Here is a 15359-nt window from a genome sequence, read left to right on the forward strand (position 1 = left end):
TACATTAGGCATGACTAACTTCAGTTCCATTCATTTCAGTGGTTCTGCTCTAACTTTGGCTAAGTCGGGATTCAACCCCAAGGAAAAAATATCATGAACAATAATTGATATTGCAGTTCAGATTACTGCACTTCATTATATATGGCACAACCTTTGAAAATTGTCTAGAAACTTCAGTTAGCCCAAAATAGGGTGGCTAGATTGTTAACTGGGACTGGCTAATGGGACCATATTATGCCACTGCTTCACCATCTACACTGGCTGACAGTCATTTCTGGTCCCAATTCAAACTTTTAAAGACATAAATAGTTTGGGGCCAGGTTACTGATGGAGCGTCTCCTCCCATATTTACCTACCCAGACCCTATGGTCATCATCTGAGGCCCTCCTCTGGGTGTCTGTACCAAATGAGGCAAGGTGGGCAGCTGCTAGAGAGGTCCCTTTGTGGTGGCGTCCCACCTGTGGAATGCCCTCCTGAGAAAAGTTGTTGCCTGATACCCATGTTTTTGTCTTTAGTGCCAAGTGAAAACCTTTTTTACCCTGTGCTATTTTATATTTACTGCTTTATTTTTATCTTGTATTTTATGATTTGAAATGTATTTGTCATCACCCAGAGCACTAAGGCTATTGGATAGTTTAAGAATATAATGAATAAATATTCCTAAACACTGAGGCAGAATTGTAGCCTTGTTCTGTATATAGTAAGAATCAGGGCATTTTTGGGACAAGGACTCTTTATATATACTTGCCAACATAAGTTCATACACTTTTATTTTTTTGGTAAACAAGAAACAGTCTTAATCAGATTTTTTTTCAATTATTTTTCCTTGTACTCCTTTCGGCGCCTCCTGAAAACATCTTTATTCCAAGAAGCCTTTCCTTAATATGCAGCCTTGAATCTGTTTTTGCTTCTTTTAAATTTTGTTTTAACTGTTTTATTCTGTTTTTATTTTCATTTTATCTCGTACACCGCTCCGAAATTTTTCAATGGGGAGCGGTATATAAATATTCTAAATAAATAATAAATAATAAATAAAACCAAATGAAGCCCAAACCATGAGTGTCTCAGTGTTCCACCCTCAGCTTCAGCCTTTCTAATTTCTGTAATCAAATACCACTGACTTTAAATGGGGAAGAGTTCAAAATGTACTTAAATCTTCCATTAAAAACAGTGGGGTTCAAAGGTGCTTGATGATTAGATCCTGTCCTAATTTCCTAATAAGTTGATTCCTAAAAATTGTCAAGGGTCATTGTCCATAATTTGAGGATAAGGAGTTGCTACTTTGGACAGTGAAAGAGACAGGACTAAATTGTTGGCATCAACTGCAACCCAGCATATCTGAAGGGACTGCCTGCTTTCATATTAAGTTGCTCAAGCCTTGTGATACAGGTTCTTCAGCTCATAGGTCCTTCAGCTAGAGCTATTAGGCTGGTGAGTCCACAATTCTCTTCTTAGGAAGATATGTATGGCTCCATCTCTACTGGCTTCAGGAAAAATCTAAAGACTTACTTTATTCTGATCAGCTTTTGAATGATTATAAGGTTTATTTTTGTTTGTTTTTATATGGTTGTATATTTTATATACTTTTTTTTTCAGTGTTTATTATAAGCTGCCCAGTGAGGGTAGACACTCTTAAAGGGCAGGGAGTTGTTTTGTTCTCCTTTCTAGTGTTGCTACACTTCACCTCCTATCTTTTATAAAGCATAAATATGTATCTGGAAATGATGTTGATTCAGGACTGCTTAACATATTTTTTTAGATATTCCCATAAACATTCCTGATTTTTGATCCGGGAGCTATATGCACATGGAACAGACTTCTGTCTACATGTCCTTAACAGGATGGAAAATTCACACATGCAGTTCCGAAGCCCAATATAGCAGTTAGACCTATGTGGCTGTCTGTTGCCCTTCTAAAAAATCTGGAATGCCACTAATCAGCTGTTCAGAAGGAGAAGATTCAGTCCCCCGGGCAGTTCCCTATTCCCCACTAAACAGACGATTGGCAGGATATTAGCTAATTTACTGAAGTATGCATCCATTTTAGCTCGAGATGCTCCACACACTCTTTTGGATCAAGCACTTACATACTGGGCAACTGGGATACACCATTGCCCCCTGTTGATTTTTGACAGTGTCAAATACGTGTTTGCTACCTCATAATATAGCAAATCAGGCCCTCCAGAGTTCCCAAGATGGGCATGCCCCCTTCTACTGGCTTCACTCCCTTTCTCCCAGTCACTTGGTGATTTCCCAGCTTTTGTGCAGGTTTTTCCCCAGTCTAAAAGGTTAAAATGCTTCTCCTAAGGTTTAGTTACTGGCAGTAAGAGCTTGAATCTAGAATATGCCTATATTTTTTTGGGGGTGTGTGTGTTGGGTCTCACCTCTTTTGCCTTCAGCCCCGCACACTGCCGAAACGTGGCTCATGAGAGCTTCTCCAAAATTGAATTTAGCCCTCTGTTTACAAGAGGTTCAACAACTCTGCCCTAGATAGATGATAGATTTCCAATAGATCAGTGCCATTTTGGATATCATTCAATGGTTATCTAGCCTGTGGACTTTGTAATGTGCTGCAGACCCATCCTACATCCTCTGCAACACAATTCAAAGTTATCTGGGGTGATGACACTGTGGCATAGCTGTAACCTACATGATTCCTATGGAGAAACCATTTATCCTGCTGTTGTTCCTCTACCTAGGCTGGAGTGCATTCTTCCGTAGAGAAGCTAAAATCCTGCAAGATTGCTCAGCCCCTGAATGTAATGGATATGCAGATCAGAGGTTAGGTTCTCTGTAAATTACATATGCATTTAACATGCACAGTGGGCTGGATCCAGATTATGTTAGGCACACTTTAGTCTCATTGAAATCCTTTGGGACTAAAACATGACTAACTTAGTCTGGAAGGATCCAACCCAATACATATGTTTGTTAAATGTGTAGTGTATCTGCACTTACTGTTTTTATATATGTCCCTGAAATATGATAAATGGTATCAACTCAACCTAAATCTTGTCACTCCACCAGACTTTCCCAACCTGATGCCCCCAGAGATATGACTAATGTGGAAATATTCAGATGTCTTGTGCATCTGCGGCCTGCATATGGTTAAGTTCTTAGGGCCTTCTCTGTTGTTCAGATGGCATGGGCTTACCTCTGATTAATTTACACTTTGTTTCATTTCTGATCAATTTCCTATACATCTTTTCAAAACAAGAAATAAGGTTGCCCTGTGTCTTTAAAAAGCAGTCCAAGAAGCAGAAATTTAGCATGTGAAGCTTTTCCTGATGCCAGGAAAAACACCAATTCAGTGTGTCTGGCTGGACTTTAATGGTATGGAATGGTGCCAGAAAAAGAAAGAAGAGACCATGATGGTTGTGATTCAGGATGGTCTTAATGTGCATCCTTCCATGAAATTTCTGTTTTCATAATATTGTTTAATAAAACAGAATATAACTGTAATATTTAGCCTATCTTTTTCTTTCTTTTTAGTGTGTGCAGAAGTATGTTACAGAAGCAATTTTGATCAGAAACTGTTAGTCAGGAAGATATTTGTAGAGGAGAAAGTTAAGAAGAACCTCAATTAAAGACATAAATACGCAGTATGCATCTGATGAAGTAAGTTTGTGTTTATCGAAGCTCATTACACAATAACTTGGTTAGTCTTTAAGATGCAAGCTACATGATCAGATCATGATGTTTAGTTAAAATTAACTGTCAGAATGGGGATTGGAGCAGCAGCTCTGTTGAAGAGCTTTCCCCATGCCATTTCTTTGACCCTTTCCCCATGCCATTTCTTTGATCTAAACCCCTGCCTGCTCCTCACCCCAAAGCCCCTATTGCAGTTGTGTGGTCTGGAGATGTGTGGCTGATGATGCTACTGCTCAGCCCATTCTGACTGATGAAGATGGCCAGGTTGGGATTCTTTGCTGGACAGCCAATGCTATAAAGACCTCATTGAGATCCATGTTCCAGCCACACTATGGGAAGCAGTAGTGCATCCTTTCGAGAGATACATTTCTGGACCCCTCTAATTTAAATAATTACTATCCAGATTTCTAACATGTCATTCTTAGACAAGATGCTTGAGTATGTCGTGGCAATCCAGCTCCAGGTTTTTCTGAATAAGATTGATAATCTGGATTCCTTTCAGTCTAGTTTTCAGCCCAGTTGTGGGACAGAAAGTGGCTTGGTCACGCTAGTAGACAACTTGCACCAGGAGATGGACAGGGAAAGTGTGACCCTGTTGATTCTTCTGAACCTCTCAGCAGCATATAGTACCTTAAAAGTCCTTCTGGACTATCTTTCAGGGATGGGGCAGGAGGGGGCACCGTACTTAGGTAGCTCCTGTCATTCTTGGGGACAGGTCTTAGCAGGTGGTGCTAGAAGACACTCAGATCACTTCAGCTGTTGGCCTGTGGAGTGCTGTGGGTACCGTCTTGTCCCCCATCATTTTAAACATGAAACTACTGGGTGAAGTTGCCTGGAGTGTTGTCTCATTCTAAACTAGATATTTTGGGGGACAGTAAAAATATGTAGTGGTAGTAAGGGACTGGATCTGAGATAACAAACTGGAACTTAACTCAGATGAGAATTAAGATCCCTTCTGAACAAGCCTAACCTGGACCTGGATGGTGTTATCAACTTTAGGCCAGCAATCAACATCCCTTTCCTGGGCAAAATGCTTGAGCAGATGGTTGCTGGTCATCTCTTTTGAATGAAATTGATTATCTCTAGACCCATTTAAATTGGACTTAAGGCCTAATTTTGGAACGGAAATTCCCTTGGTTACCCGGTGGGATGACTTTTGCCAAGAGAGAGACAGGAGGAGTGTGATTGTTGATTCTCTTGGACCTCTCGGTGGCTTTCAATACCATCAACCATGCTATCATTTGTTCCACTCCTACTTAGATGGCCGATTCCAGAAGGTAGTGCTGGGAGATTATTGCTCAGTGCCTTGACAGCTATGCTGTGGGGTCCCACAGGGCTCTATTTTATCCCACATGCTGTTCAACAATTACATGGAACCACGGGGTGGGGTGGGGAGGTTATCCAGAAGTATGGGCTGAGGTGTCATCAATTTGTGGAAGAAACCTTTTCATCAAATTCATGTGAGGCAGTGGCTGTTCTGAATCAGTGCCTGGGCACAGTAATGGAGTTGAGGGACAATAAACTGAGACTTTATCCAGACAAGATGGAAGGTACTGTTAGTGATGGCTTGTCTTCCTGACTAAGTGTTATTCAACCTGTTCTAGAGGGAGTTGCACTCCAGTTTGTAGTTTGGGGGTGCTTTTGGATCCAGCATTGTCACTAGAGGCACAGGTAAACTAGCTAGAGTTATTCATTCTCTGGTGACATCTCGTCTGGATTACTGCAATGCATTATATGTGAGGAATGTCTGGAAAATTCAGCTGGTCCAAAATTGGGCAGCTTTTAAGAGGGATTGCCAAGCATGATCATATTATGCCAGTCCGTTTCCATCTGCACTGGCTGCCAGTCTTTTTCCAGGCCTGATTCAAAATGCTGGTGTTAACATTCAAAGCCCTAAATGGCTTGGGGCCAGGTTACCTGAAGGATTGTCTCGTCCCTGCCCGGACCCTAAGATTGACCAGCAGTCCTTATCTGCAAGTCACCGCCAAAGCAGGGCTTTTACTGTTGATGCACCCTGGTTGTGGAATGAGCTTTCCAGAAAGGCTTGCCTTGCACCTACGTTGTTGTTTTGAACTGTTTATGCTTTTTATTGTATATGATCCTGTTGTATTTTATTTTAATTGTTGTGAACTGCTCAGAGAGCTTTTGGACGGTATATAAACATAATAAATTAAACAAATGAAAAATGAAATGAAATAATTACTGTTGGGGGAGTAGTTGAGAAGAAATTTAGTTTGTGGAAATTAAGGATTTTTTTTCCTGCAGTGGGATAAACAGCAGCTTTGGGTGAAATGATTAAGATTAGATTAACACGTACACCCTTCCACAGATCCACTGTTTCAGTGAGAAGCTGAGCCCTATGATTGCATTTAACTGACGATAAAAACTGAGAGATCCGATAATGGATAGCCCATCTCTTGTGCAATTTGGTCTTTGGTTGATTTTGCAGCAGCTACTCTTCTGGTTTAAATATATATATATTTGAAAAATCGTTCCCATTTAATAAAAGGAGAAGACTAGACTCAACAAGAAATGTTTTTGGGATGTGAAGACTAAAAGGTTGGGTGGGTTTTTAAAAAAAGGATTGTCAGAGAGAGAGATCTGTTGAATTAACTTTAGCAGACACAACTCATCCCTCACCACATCCATAATGGCCCTAATATTAAAGTGAATGTGGAAGCTTGAATAGATGCTTCTTGAGTGTGTCAGAGCTCCCATCAAGCTCTGGATCAGAATCAAACAGTTTAATTACCATGGTCAATGTCAGGGGATGCTTGTGACATAAACGGCTAGTTTTTTGTTAAATTGTATGTTAAGCTACAAATTAAATGACATATAACACATTTATATGTCCTATGAATATTTACTTGGAAGTACCACTCTGTTCATTGGGGTTTATTTACACTTATTTGGAAACAAGCCCCATTGAAAACAGTGGGGATTACTTCTTAGCAAACATTGCGTAGGCTTGTGCTGTAAGTTGAACGGGCTACTATTTTCATGTCTGCTACCACTTTATGCTCTGCCCAAGGTGATTGTGGAGATAAAAAAAAACCCTGTACTACCTCTTCTGGAATTCAGTGGGGTAGGGTGTTGTCAAATCAAGGTGTTGCTAAAATGTCTGCAAACCACCATGAAGGTCATGGCTTATTCTAGGTTTCAGGGTGGTTTACAAACCAGCCATCCTTGCTAGGTTTGGACATCAGAACAGAACAGTCTGTACCTGGTGAGAGTAATTATGCTAATTAGGAAGTTTGTGACCTTCACATGTGGCTTATTTTCCCTTCATGTTTGTGCGAATCTGGTCAGTAGCCCTCTCCAAGACACCGCTGAGTGACTGGCACCCAAGTGATTGTGCAGTTCTCCTCTTTGATTCCATTCAAGGCCCATCCAACCACTGTGTCAATGTAAACCCTTGGAGATGGCTTAACAATAGATATGCATGCATTTTTACAGTGGATATTTAGGGAGGAAGAGGGAGCAAAATACATTTATTTAGTGCCCTGTTTAAAGCAGGGGTCAAATTTTAAGTAAGCAAAATTGAAATGCAATCCTTTTCCAAGGGCTGTAATTCTCTCAAGGAATACTACATGATACCCTGTATTTGCATGAAAGCCTTTTGACGAGCTTGAAGAGTAATCAAACCAGTTCTGTGAATATGAAGGATCAACATTCATGATTCAGTTCCCACCTGTATAATTATTGAAAAAATGGGTATTTTATCTTTTTTATTTTTTCCGATCTTCGACTGCATGGTGGATTGGTGTGAAACTGCTGACATGAATGCATTAGTGCCTTTAGCTGAGTTTGGACAATTGCAGCCATTGTGGGGTGGATATGAAGCCACCCCTGCCATGCTGCGTCCTAAGTTCAGAAGACACAGCAACTTGTACTGCAGTGTAGGAAGTAATGCAAATGGAGTCATGTGCGCAGGGGGAGAAACTACAATGGCTTCTTCTCCTGGTGCGATTGTCTGAACCCAGTCTTTGGGGCCACCATAGTATTCTCGGACAAGACTTTTATAGTTTGTTGAAGTCAGGCTGACATTGGGGTTCATTGAACATGGGATCCCCTTCGAAAACTCAACTTCTTGATTTTTCATTCATGAAGAATAAGGCTATCAATGGCTATTAGTCATGATGGTTGCATATAAGTTTCAGTACCAGTATGCCTTTGAACATCAGTTGCTGGGGGATATGCACATCATTGTGCTCATGTCCTGCTTGGCTTCCCATGGGCATCTGGTTGGTTACAGTTTGATCAAAATGCTGGACTAGATAGGCCTTTGATCTGATCCAGCATGGCCCTTCTCATGTTCTTATTATGAACATTTAAGACGTAGTCATGAGCTTATTTGTTGTGGACAGGAACACTCAGATGTATAGTTTGGCACATAGAAGCAAGAAAAAAATGAGGGAAGTAAGGGTGTGCCCCATTTGTGCATGTCTTACACAAAGCTGAAGCTCCTCACGGACTTACTAATTTCAAGGTCAAGTTTGAGAAGGTCATAAGCAAGAGGTCATAATAAGCGAAAGTTCAAAACGAACAATAGAAGACAATAGTGAATGACCAGCCCTGATTTACCACCGTAGTGAATGCCCCAAAATAAGACCCCTTAAATGACCTTATTTGTTATAAGCTACTTTTTAGTACCCTGCTGTCCTAAAGTTATGTAAGTTACAAGAATATTTAGGTGAAAGACCACAATATGTAGACAATACCAGAAGAACAGCTGAAATACAGACCGTTGTTCTTTAGCAAATGAACTTTGGAGCCATTTGCAGATTAATTAGGAGCAGCTTACAAAGAAAGTTTTGAAGGCTTGTTCAAATGATTTTGTAGTGGAGAAGGGGAACTGTGCATTGGGTGGATGTTAAAAGCATTGCCCTTTCCAATATGAACGTTCCATAGTTTTAAGTTCTTCCTTGAAGGTTCTTCTTTGGGGCTTCCTCACTGTTTGAGTTATGGCAAGCATGGGCGTAACTCAACTTGTGACCCTCCAGGTGTTTTGGTCTACAACTCTCACCACCCCTTGCCAGTATAATCAGTGGTGAAGGATCCATGGGGGTTGTAGGTCAAAATATCTGGAAGGCCACAAGTTGCTTACAAGAGTTTGTTTGTAGCAGTAGCGTCATGACTTTGGAATTCCCTTCCCTAGAAATTCGCTCTATCCTTGCCTTGCTGGCTTTTGGCCATTAAAGCTTCGATCCTATATACATCTTATACACTGAAAACAACGGGACTTATTTCTGAGTAGACATGTACAGGATTGTGCTGAAAGGCAGCTTTATTTCAGACAGCCTTAGGGACTCTTTGAGGGTGAAAGTGTTTCTTTCTGGCTATTGCGCTGAGCTGTGCTAGGTGAAGTATTCTGCTGATCGGCTTGGTAGTGGTTGGTTTTCTGCTATTCGTTTGTTTGCTGTTGCCTTAAGTAGCTTGGTTGTTTATTCTGTGTACTCTTTCTAACATTAGTTTTGCCAGCAGTCTTGCGGGGCCAGTCCCTGAAAGACTGGAGGAGGAGGAGGAGGAGGAGGAGGATGAACAACAGTTGTATATTGCTCCACATGTATACAGATTCTGGAACAGTGAACAATAGCTAGTGTTGGGTTAAGGCCAGGCAGACTCTGCTTTAAATCCCTACTCAGGCATAAACCTTGGTGATGTTGGGCTAGTCATGCGGTCTACTGACACAGATTCCCTGAAAGCAGCCTTTTCCAACCTGGTGCCCCCCAGAGGTAATTTGAGACCCTGGATTTAATCATCTTTCAGGGGTGGCTCTTTAGACAGCCATGTGGATTACATTTCTTCCTCTTCCTGCTCCATTGTCATTCCAGGTTTTAGAGCCGCTTTGATATTCCTGATATGTTAGAGTGGAAGTGAGGGGAGAAAATTGTTTGCTGACCTCAATTTAAGAAAAAAGAAGGAAAAAGAGAAATTGTCTGACCATATGCATTTTTAAACAAACACAAATCATAGCACCACCACAACTACAGGAATAAAATAGAGTCTGCTTCTGTTGCCTTGAACGCACTTACTTGTGAATAAGCACAGCATAACATATTTAAAGTACAGATGAACATCTGTAATCATCCATGTGCTGGGCTGGTTCACCCATGCTTTTAAAAATAAGAAGAAAGCCTTCGTCGGTGAGCGGCATCAGCCCTGATAAGTCCAGGCATACCCGTGCCAGCCCAAGTACTGACACCTGTCCTGTTTGCCACTGCCCCATCAACTGGGTGGTCATTTGAGTCCCCCTGGCCTTAGATGTCAGTCCTGAGGTCCAGCTCTAATTGCACCTCTGTGACACACACTGTGTCTGTGTATATCATTATGGCCTGCTCCATGCCTCCTCAGCTAGCTAGCTAGCTAGCCTGCTTCCCTCAGCTATTTCGACACCAGTATTAAAGTAAGATCCAATTGTCATTCTGAATAACATCTGTATTTGGAAAGGGGGACCTTGTCCTTTGCCTCAAGCAGGAAAATGAACTATCCCTGTATGGCTGTGCCCAAGTTTCTAAGAAATTAATAGTTAGGACAGAGGCTACTATCCTGATAACGTTTTTCTGCATGTGGAAATGGCCTTCGCTGCACATGGAGAACCTATTTTATATCTTTGTATTTTTAGTATTTTCATACCTTTCTGTATAAGCTACCAAGGCAGTCTATAACAGATCAAAACACTAAAATCAACACCATAAACACATTAAAACCAACAATAAACATAATTAAAAACAACATTAGTAAAAGCAATTGAAAAGCCCAAGTTTTTTTTAAAAAAGTCCCCATAATAATGATAACCATGCTGTAGCTTTCCATTTAGGCTGTCAAATTGCCATCTTCATGGGGGGGAAACAATTCCGCTCTGCTCTGCTGTTCAAGCAGGAAGCTCCTGTTGCTTTTATTCTGGATGTTATTGTTAGCAACCCCGAGTGCCATTTTTTGGCAGAAAGGAAGGGTATAAATTAAATAAACAAGCATCCAGGTTCACTGCAACCAGGAGGCTGGGTCTGGGAACTGCCCCCTATTTTAATTACCCACAATGACACCAAATTTGCATCTCTCTGGAAAACTTTGGGGAATTAAAATGGTGTGCAGCTCATAGTCACCCAGAACAGATCATAGAAGTGTTGCTCCTACTACCAGCAATAAGCTCAAAGAGAGATTGGGGTGAAACCTAGAGACATTCCTGTATCATTCCAGTTCAGCAGCATATGGCTGAATTAACCTCAAAGGTTGACACATCCTCAACTCTCCCACAAACATCAGAGATCCTGTTAAGAAATAAGTCCCACTTGCTCCTAAGAGGAAAGTATTTATAGGAATGCATCCTCAGATCTTGGCTGTTATGCCTTAGGCTTTATTTTTGTTCAGGTAACAAAACGGCTAGGAAGGTAAACTGATGCTTTAAGGCAAGGATGGGCAACCTTAGTGTAGATTCAAAAGCGATCAGTTCAGACCTCTGGCAAGAGCAACCTGTCCCTCCCCCAAAGTTTTGTACCCATGCTTAAAGGGCTTTCCTTTATTAGGGGTTTTTAAGAGGATACTTGATAAGCAAAATCAACTTGGTTTACATTGACTGAATTTTTAATTTATAATGGTGACTCTCAAATCTCCTTTTGTTCATCTCTGATGTATAATCATACATTTCCTGCCACTCACATGTCAAACTCAACATGAACAGAGATGCTAATCTTTCCACCAAACTTAGTCCTTTGATAGTAACAGCAAGGGGGCCAAGGTTACATAGAAAGATGCAAGTTCTGTTATGTCCTATTTCCACAGCAAAAACACTTGATGGTGTATCTAGGAGTGGACAAATCTGTCAGTTGCATTTTCTCTCACATTTGAATTTTTCTAAATCTCAGGTTTTCCCCATCCCATTTATGGAAAAATGTGTGTGTTTTGGTGTGTTGTTATCAAACAATGGACCAAACAAAATTCTCATCCATCTGCACCAACCAAATTCAATAGGTCCAGCTGTTCTCAGTATCAAAAGGGTCGTGTTGCACCTGCCTGCCATGTGAGCTATTAAAGATGAGAAGCCTGTCAGAAAAAAAGGTGGCAACCCTCATTCAGTACCACAAATATGGCTGAATACACCACAGTTCAAACCCAGACTTTTAAGAGCTAAGCTCTCTGCTTGAATGTATGAACCTGTCAGTTTTGCTTTCTCTTACATTCAGTTTATTTTTTAAAAAAAACCTCTTTCGCAAGTTCTTATAAAGAAAAATAAACCAAACAATCCTCACACAACTCTAGCCAGGTCTAAACTTGATAACTTTCATGTCCTCTTTGCTCCTGCCTCCTGTTTACCTCCTTTATACAAATGAGCTATGTATATATAAATAATTAAAAATTGCACTGGGCTGCATAGTTCCTGACATAAACATCTTTCCACTCCATCTGTGTGACATAGTAAGAGGCATTCACAGAAAGAATTACTTGGGAAATCCCTTCACGAGTGCTTCATGAACTAGAAAGAGTCAGCCTTTTCCAGAATACTTGGAACCATCCATGTTGCATGCATTGCTTGTGTACCAGAAAATGCCTTCTTTGGCACTGACTACCTTATAAAGACTGCCAAGCAGAGGTCAGGGTGAGAGTCTGTCCCCAGAGTGGATTGGAAGCTGTCTGTGAGTTTTTAAAAATAGTTTCCGCAGGTTCGTTTCCACAGGTCTAGTTGTGTTAGTTTCTAGCAGCAAAAAAACCCAGAAATTGCTGGTGTCATCTTATTAAGGTAGGAACTCTTTATGGAATATCCTACTTCAGCAGATCTATGGAGCAAACAAAATGAATTTTGTTGGTATGGTATAATCTCTGTGGTTTTAATTTTTGTTGTAAGTTTGTTTTTATCTAATAAAAACCATATTTTGAAAAAGAAAACAAAATTGAATCTACTTACTTAAAAGCAATGACGTATGTGAAAGACAGTATGGTTTGGTAGTTAGTGTTGGCTAAGACCATGCAAACTCAGTTTCAAATCCCTACTCAGGCATAAAGCTTACTTGGTGATGTAGGTTCAGTTAGAGCAACCTTTCCCAACCTGGTTCCTTCCAGAGGTGCTGGACTGCAATGCCCATCATTCCCAGCCAGCTGGGAATGATGGGTTTGTAGTCCAATGCCTCTGGGGGGCTCTAGGTTGGGAAAGGCTGACCTAGATCCATCTCTGCCACTTGGCTTCTCTTAAGCTTTTGGTGGTGGCGGATACTGTCGCAGGATTTCCATTGCTGTCTTAGTGCCAGTTTATTGCTTAACTGCTTTGGGGGCTTTATGTTTTAATCTTTTCCTGTTCAACTTTAAATCCGTTTTAAATTGATGGAGCCTGTTCTTTTAATATGTATTGCCCTGGAGAGGATGTTGTAAGGATTAAAAAGGTGCCGGAGGGGTGGGCGGAGACATAACAATAAACAAGTAATTATGTGTGACTTGTAACAAAAATGGCATCATTGTTCTCTTACTGTTGTAGGAAACCTGTTTGACTCACTGAAGTGTGGAAGAGTTGAAGGCTCACCGGAGTTTGTGGGAGAGCAAGAGATTTTGATCCCTTCAGTGAAACTCCCAAGACACATCATAGAAAGCTGGATGGATTCCTACTGAATGGCGCCCACATGAGCAGACTCCCAGGAATTGTGCCTCTAGACTCCGTTCTAGAAAGAGTAGACTTTGAGGCAATGTTGGATTCCGTCAAATGCGTTCTTGTAGGAGATGCTGCTGTTGGGAAGACGGCGCTGCTATTACGCTTTACCTCTGAGACCTTTCCAGACGCTTACAGGCCAACCGTGTATGAAAACACAGGAGTCGATGTTTTCCTGGACGGTGTCCAGATTAGTTTAGGGCTTTGGGACACAGCTGGGAGTGATTCTTTCAAAGGCATCCGCCCGCTTTCCTATCAACAGGCTGATGTGGTATTAATGTGCTTCTCAGTGGCCAATCGCAGTTCATTCCTCAGCTTGAGGAACAAATGGGTCACGGAGATCAGGACCCACTTGCCCCGAATCCCAATTTTAGTGGTGGCTACCCAGACAGACCAGAGGGAAGTGGGACCTCACAGCGCCACCTGTGTCAGCTCAGTGCATGGCAAGCAACTGGCCAAGGACATCCGAGCAAAGGGTTATGTGGAGTGCTCCTCTCTCAGCAACAGGGGAGTGCAGCAGGTGTTTGAGTGCGCTGTCCGGACAGCAGTGAATCAAGCAAGAAAGCGAGCCCGAAGGAGCCTTTTTTCTATTAATGAGTGCAAAGTCTTTTAATTTCCATTCAGCGTCCTTATCTGCGAAAACAACCCTGATTCTTCCATTTGGCAGAATGTTTTTGATATAACAGATGAAAAATGTGATTATACTGTTCGTTAGTGTTGATGGTGGGACTCTCAAATGGCAACAGGAACTTTCTGCCTGCAGAGCAGAGTGGAACTGTTTTCTCCCATAAAGACGGCAATTTGACACCCTAAACAGAAGGAAAGGTGCCTTATAGACTGCAGCATGGTCGCCATTATTGTGGGGACTTTTAAAGTGTAACTATGTAACTCTGGAAGTTTTATTGCTTTCATTGAAACACCAGAGCTGGCTTTCTACATCTGAGATGTTGGATGGAGTACCTTGTCACTTATATTAGTTTTCTACCAGTGTTACTGCCCTGATTTCCCCCAAAGTATAATGAAGACTGTAGTTTGGGGAGGGTGCTGAGAATTCTCTTACATACATACATACATACATACACAGAGAGAGGGAGAGGGAGAGATCACAGTTCCCCGGATTCCCTGGGGTGATGAAATTACTGTGAAACCAGTATAAATTTGTTCTGTAGATACATCTTCGTTTTTATGTGGTTTAATTTATAACTTTTAATTTCTTCAGCCCTGCATTTGCTATCAACCTGATGGTCCCACTTCCAGAAACAAGCACTAGTTTGAAGCATTAAGCAGAAATATCACCGGTGTACAGGATGGAGGGGAGTTCTGATTGGTTCTAGTACAGCTACTAAGATAAGGGGGAGAGGCTCCCATTCCATGTTTTTAATAACTAGGCAGCAGAAAGAAGTCCCACAGGCATAGACCTACCATCTTAGTAGCATTGTGATGAGAGACTCTACTTAATGCTTTCTACCACCCGGCAGTGAAAACAATTCTTCCATTAAAAAACAGGCAATTCTTTTGGCTGCCATGGGACAAAATATAAACCAGGGGAAATAGAAAAAGTGTCTCCTTTTATTCTGAGAGGGCTTCTATTTGTGCCACAGGTTCATATTAGGCAGTAATTCAACAGAATTGAAGCATTCTTGACCATTGCAAGTCCATGCCTTACAAAACTACATCTGTTAGATTTCTGTCTCACTCAGTTCTTAAAAGCTTAGGAGACTTTCAGAAAAAAAGTGGCTAATATGTGGTTTTGTTGGAAGTAACTGGGTCCAAAAAACCCTGCACACATATAAAAGATGTGAATATGTGAATTTAAACTAATGTGTAATTAATATATATATATATATATATATATATATATATATATATATATATATATCTGTTAAAATTCCCCAATGAAGCTGGATTCTCTTTAATTAAAACTCTTAATTTAGGTACAAATGGGAGGATCAGTAGCTTCCTTGTAAAAAGTCAGATAAATCTATCCAATATGTTTATATATTGTTTAATTGTTGTGAAATGCCCATGGAGCTTTGGCTACTGGGCAGTATAGAAATGTAATAAGTAAATGGTTA

The 15359-nt window shown here is 41.0% G+C and overlaps 1 protein-coding gene across 1 annotated transcript; it reads left to right on the forward strand.

Moving 5' to 3' along the window:
• Positions 1 to 3553: 3553 nt before the first annotated feature.
• RHOH (ras homolog family member H) lies at positions 3554 to 14143 on the forward strand. The gene is made up of 2 exons (XM_063135311.1): positions 3554 to 3617; positions 13117 to 14143. Exon 2 carries the CDS (start codon positions 13259 to 13261, stop codon positions 13895 to 13897), a length of 639 nt encoding a protein of 212 aa, XP_062991381.1. The 5' UTR covers positions 3554 to 3617; positions 13117 to 13258; the 3' UTR covers positions 13898 to 14143.
• Positions 14144 to 15359: the final 1216 nt, after the last annotated feature.

The sequence above is a fragment of the Elgaria multicarinata genome, chromosome 10 (genome assembly GCF_023053635.1).
Source record: "Elgaria multicarinata webbii isolate HBS135686 ecotype San Diego chromosome 10, rElgMul1.1.pri, whole genome shotgun sequence".
Lineage (NCBI taxonomy): Eukaryota > Metazoa > Chordata > Lepidosauria > Squamata > Anguidae > Elgaria > Elgaria multicarinata.

Coding starts and splice junctions, on each gene's coding strand:
- RHOH (XM_063135311.1), top strand. CDS start 13,259: ATGAGCAGACTCCCAGGAATTGTGCCTCTAGACTCCGTTCTAGAAAGA.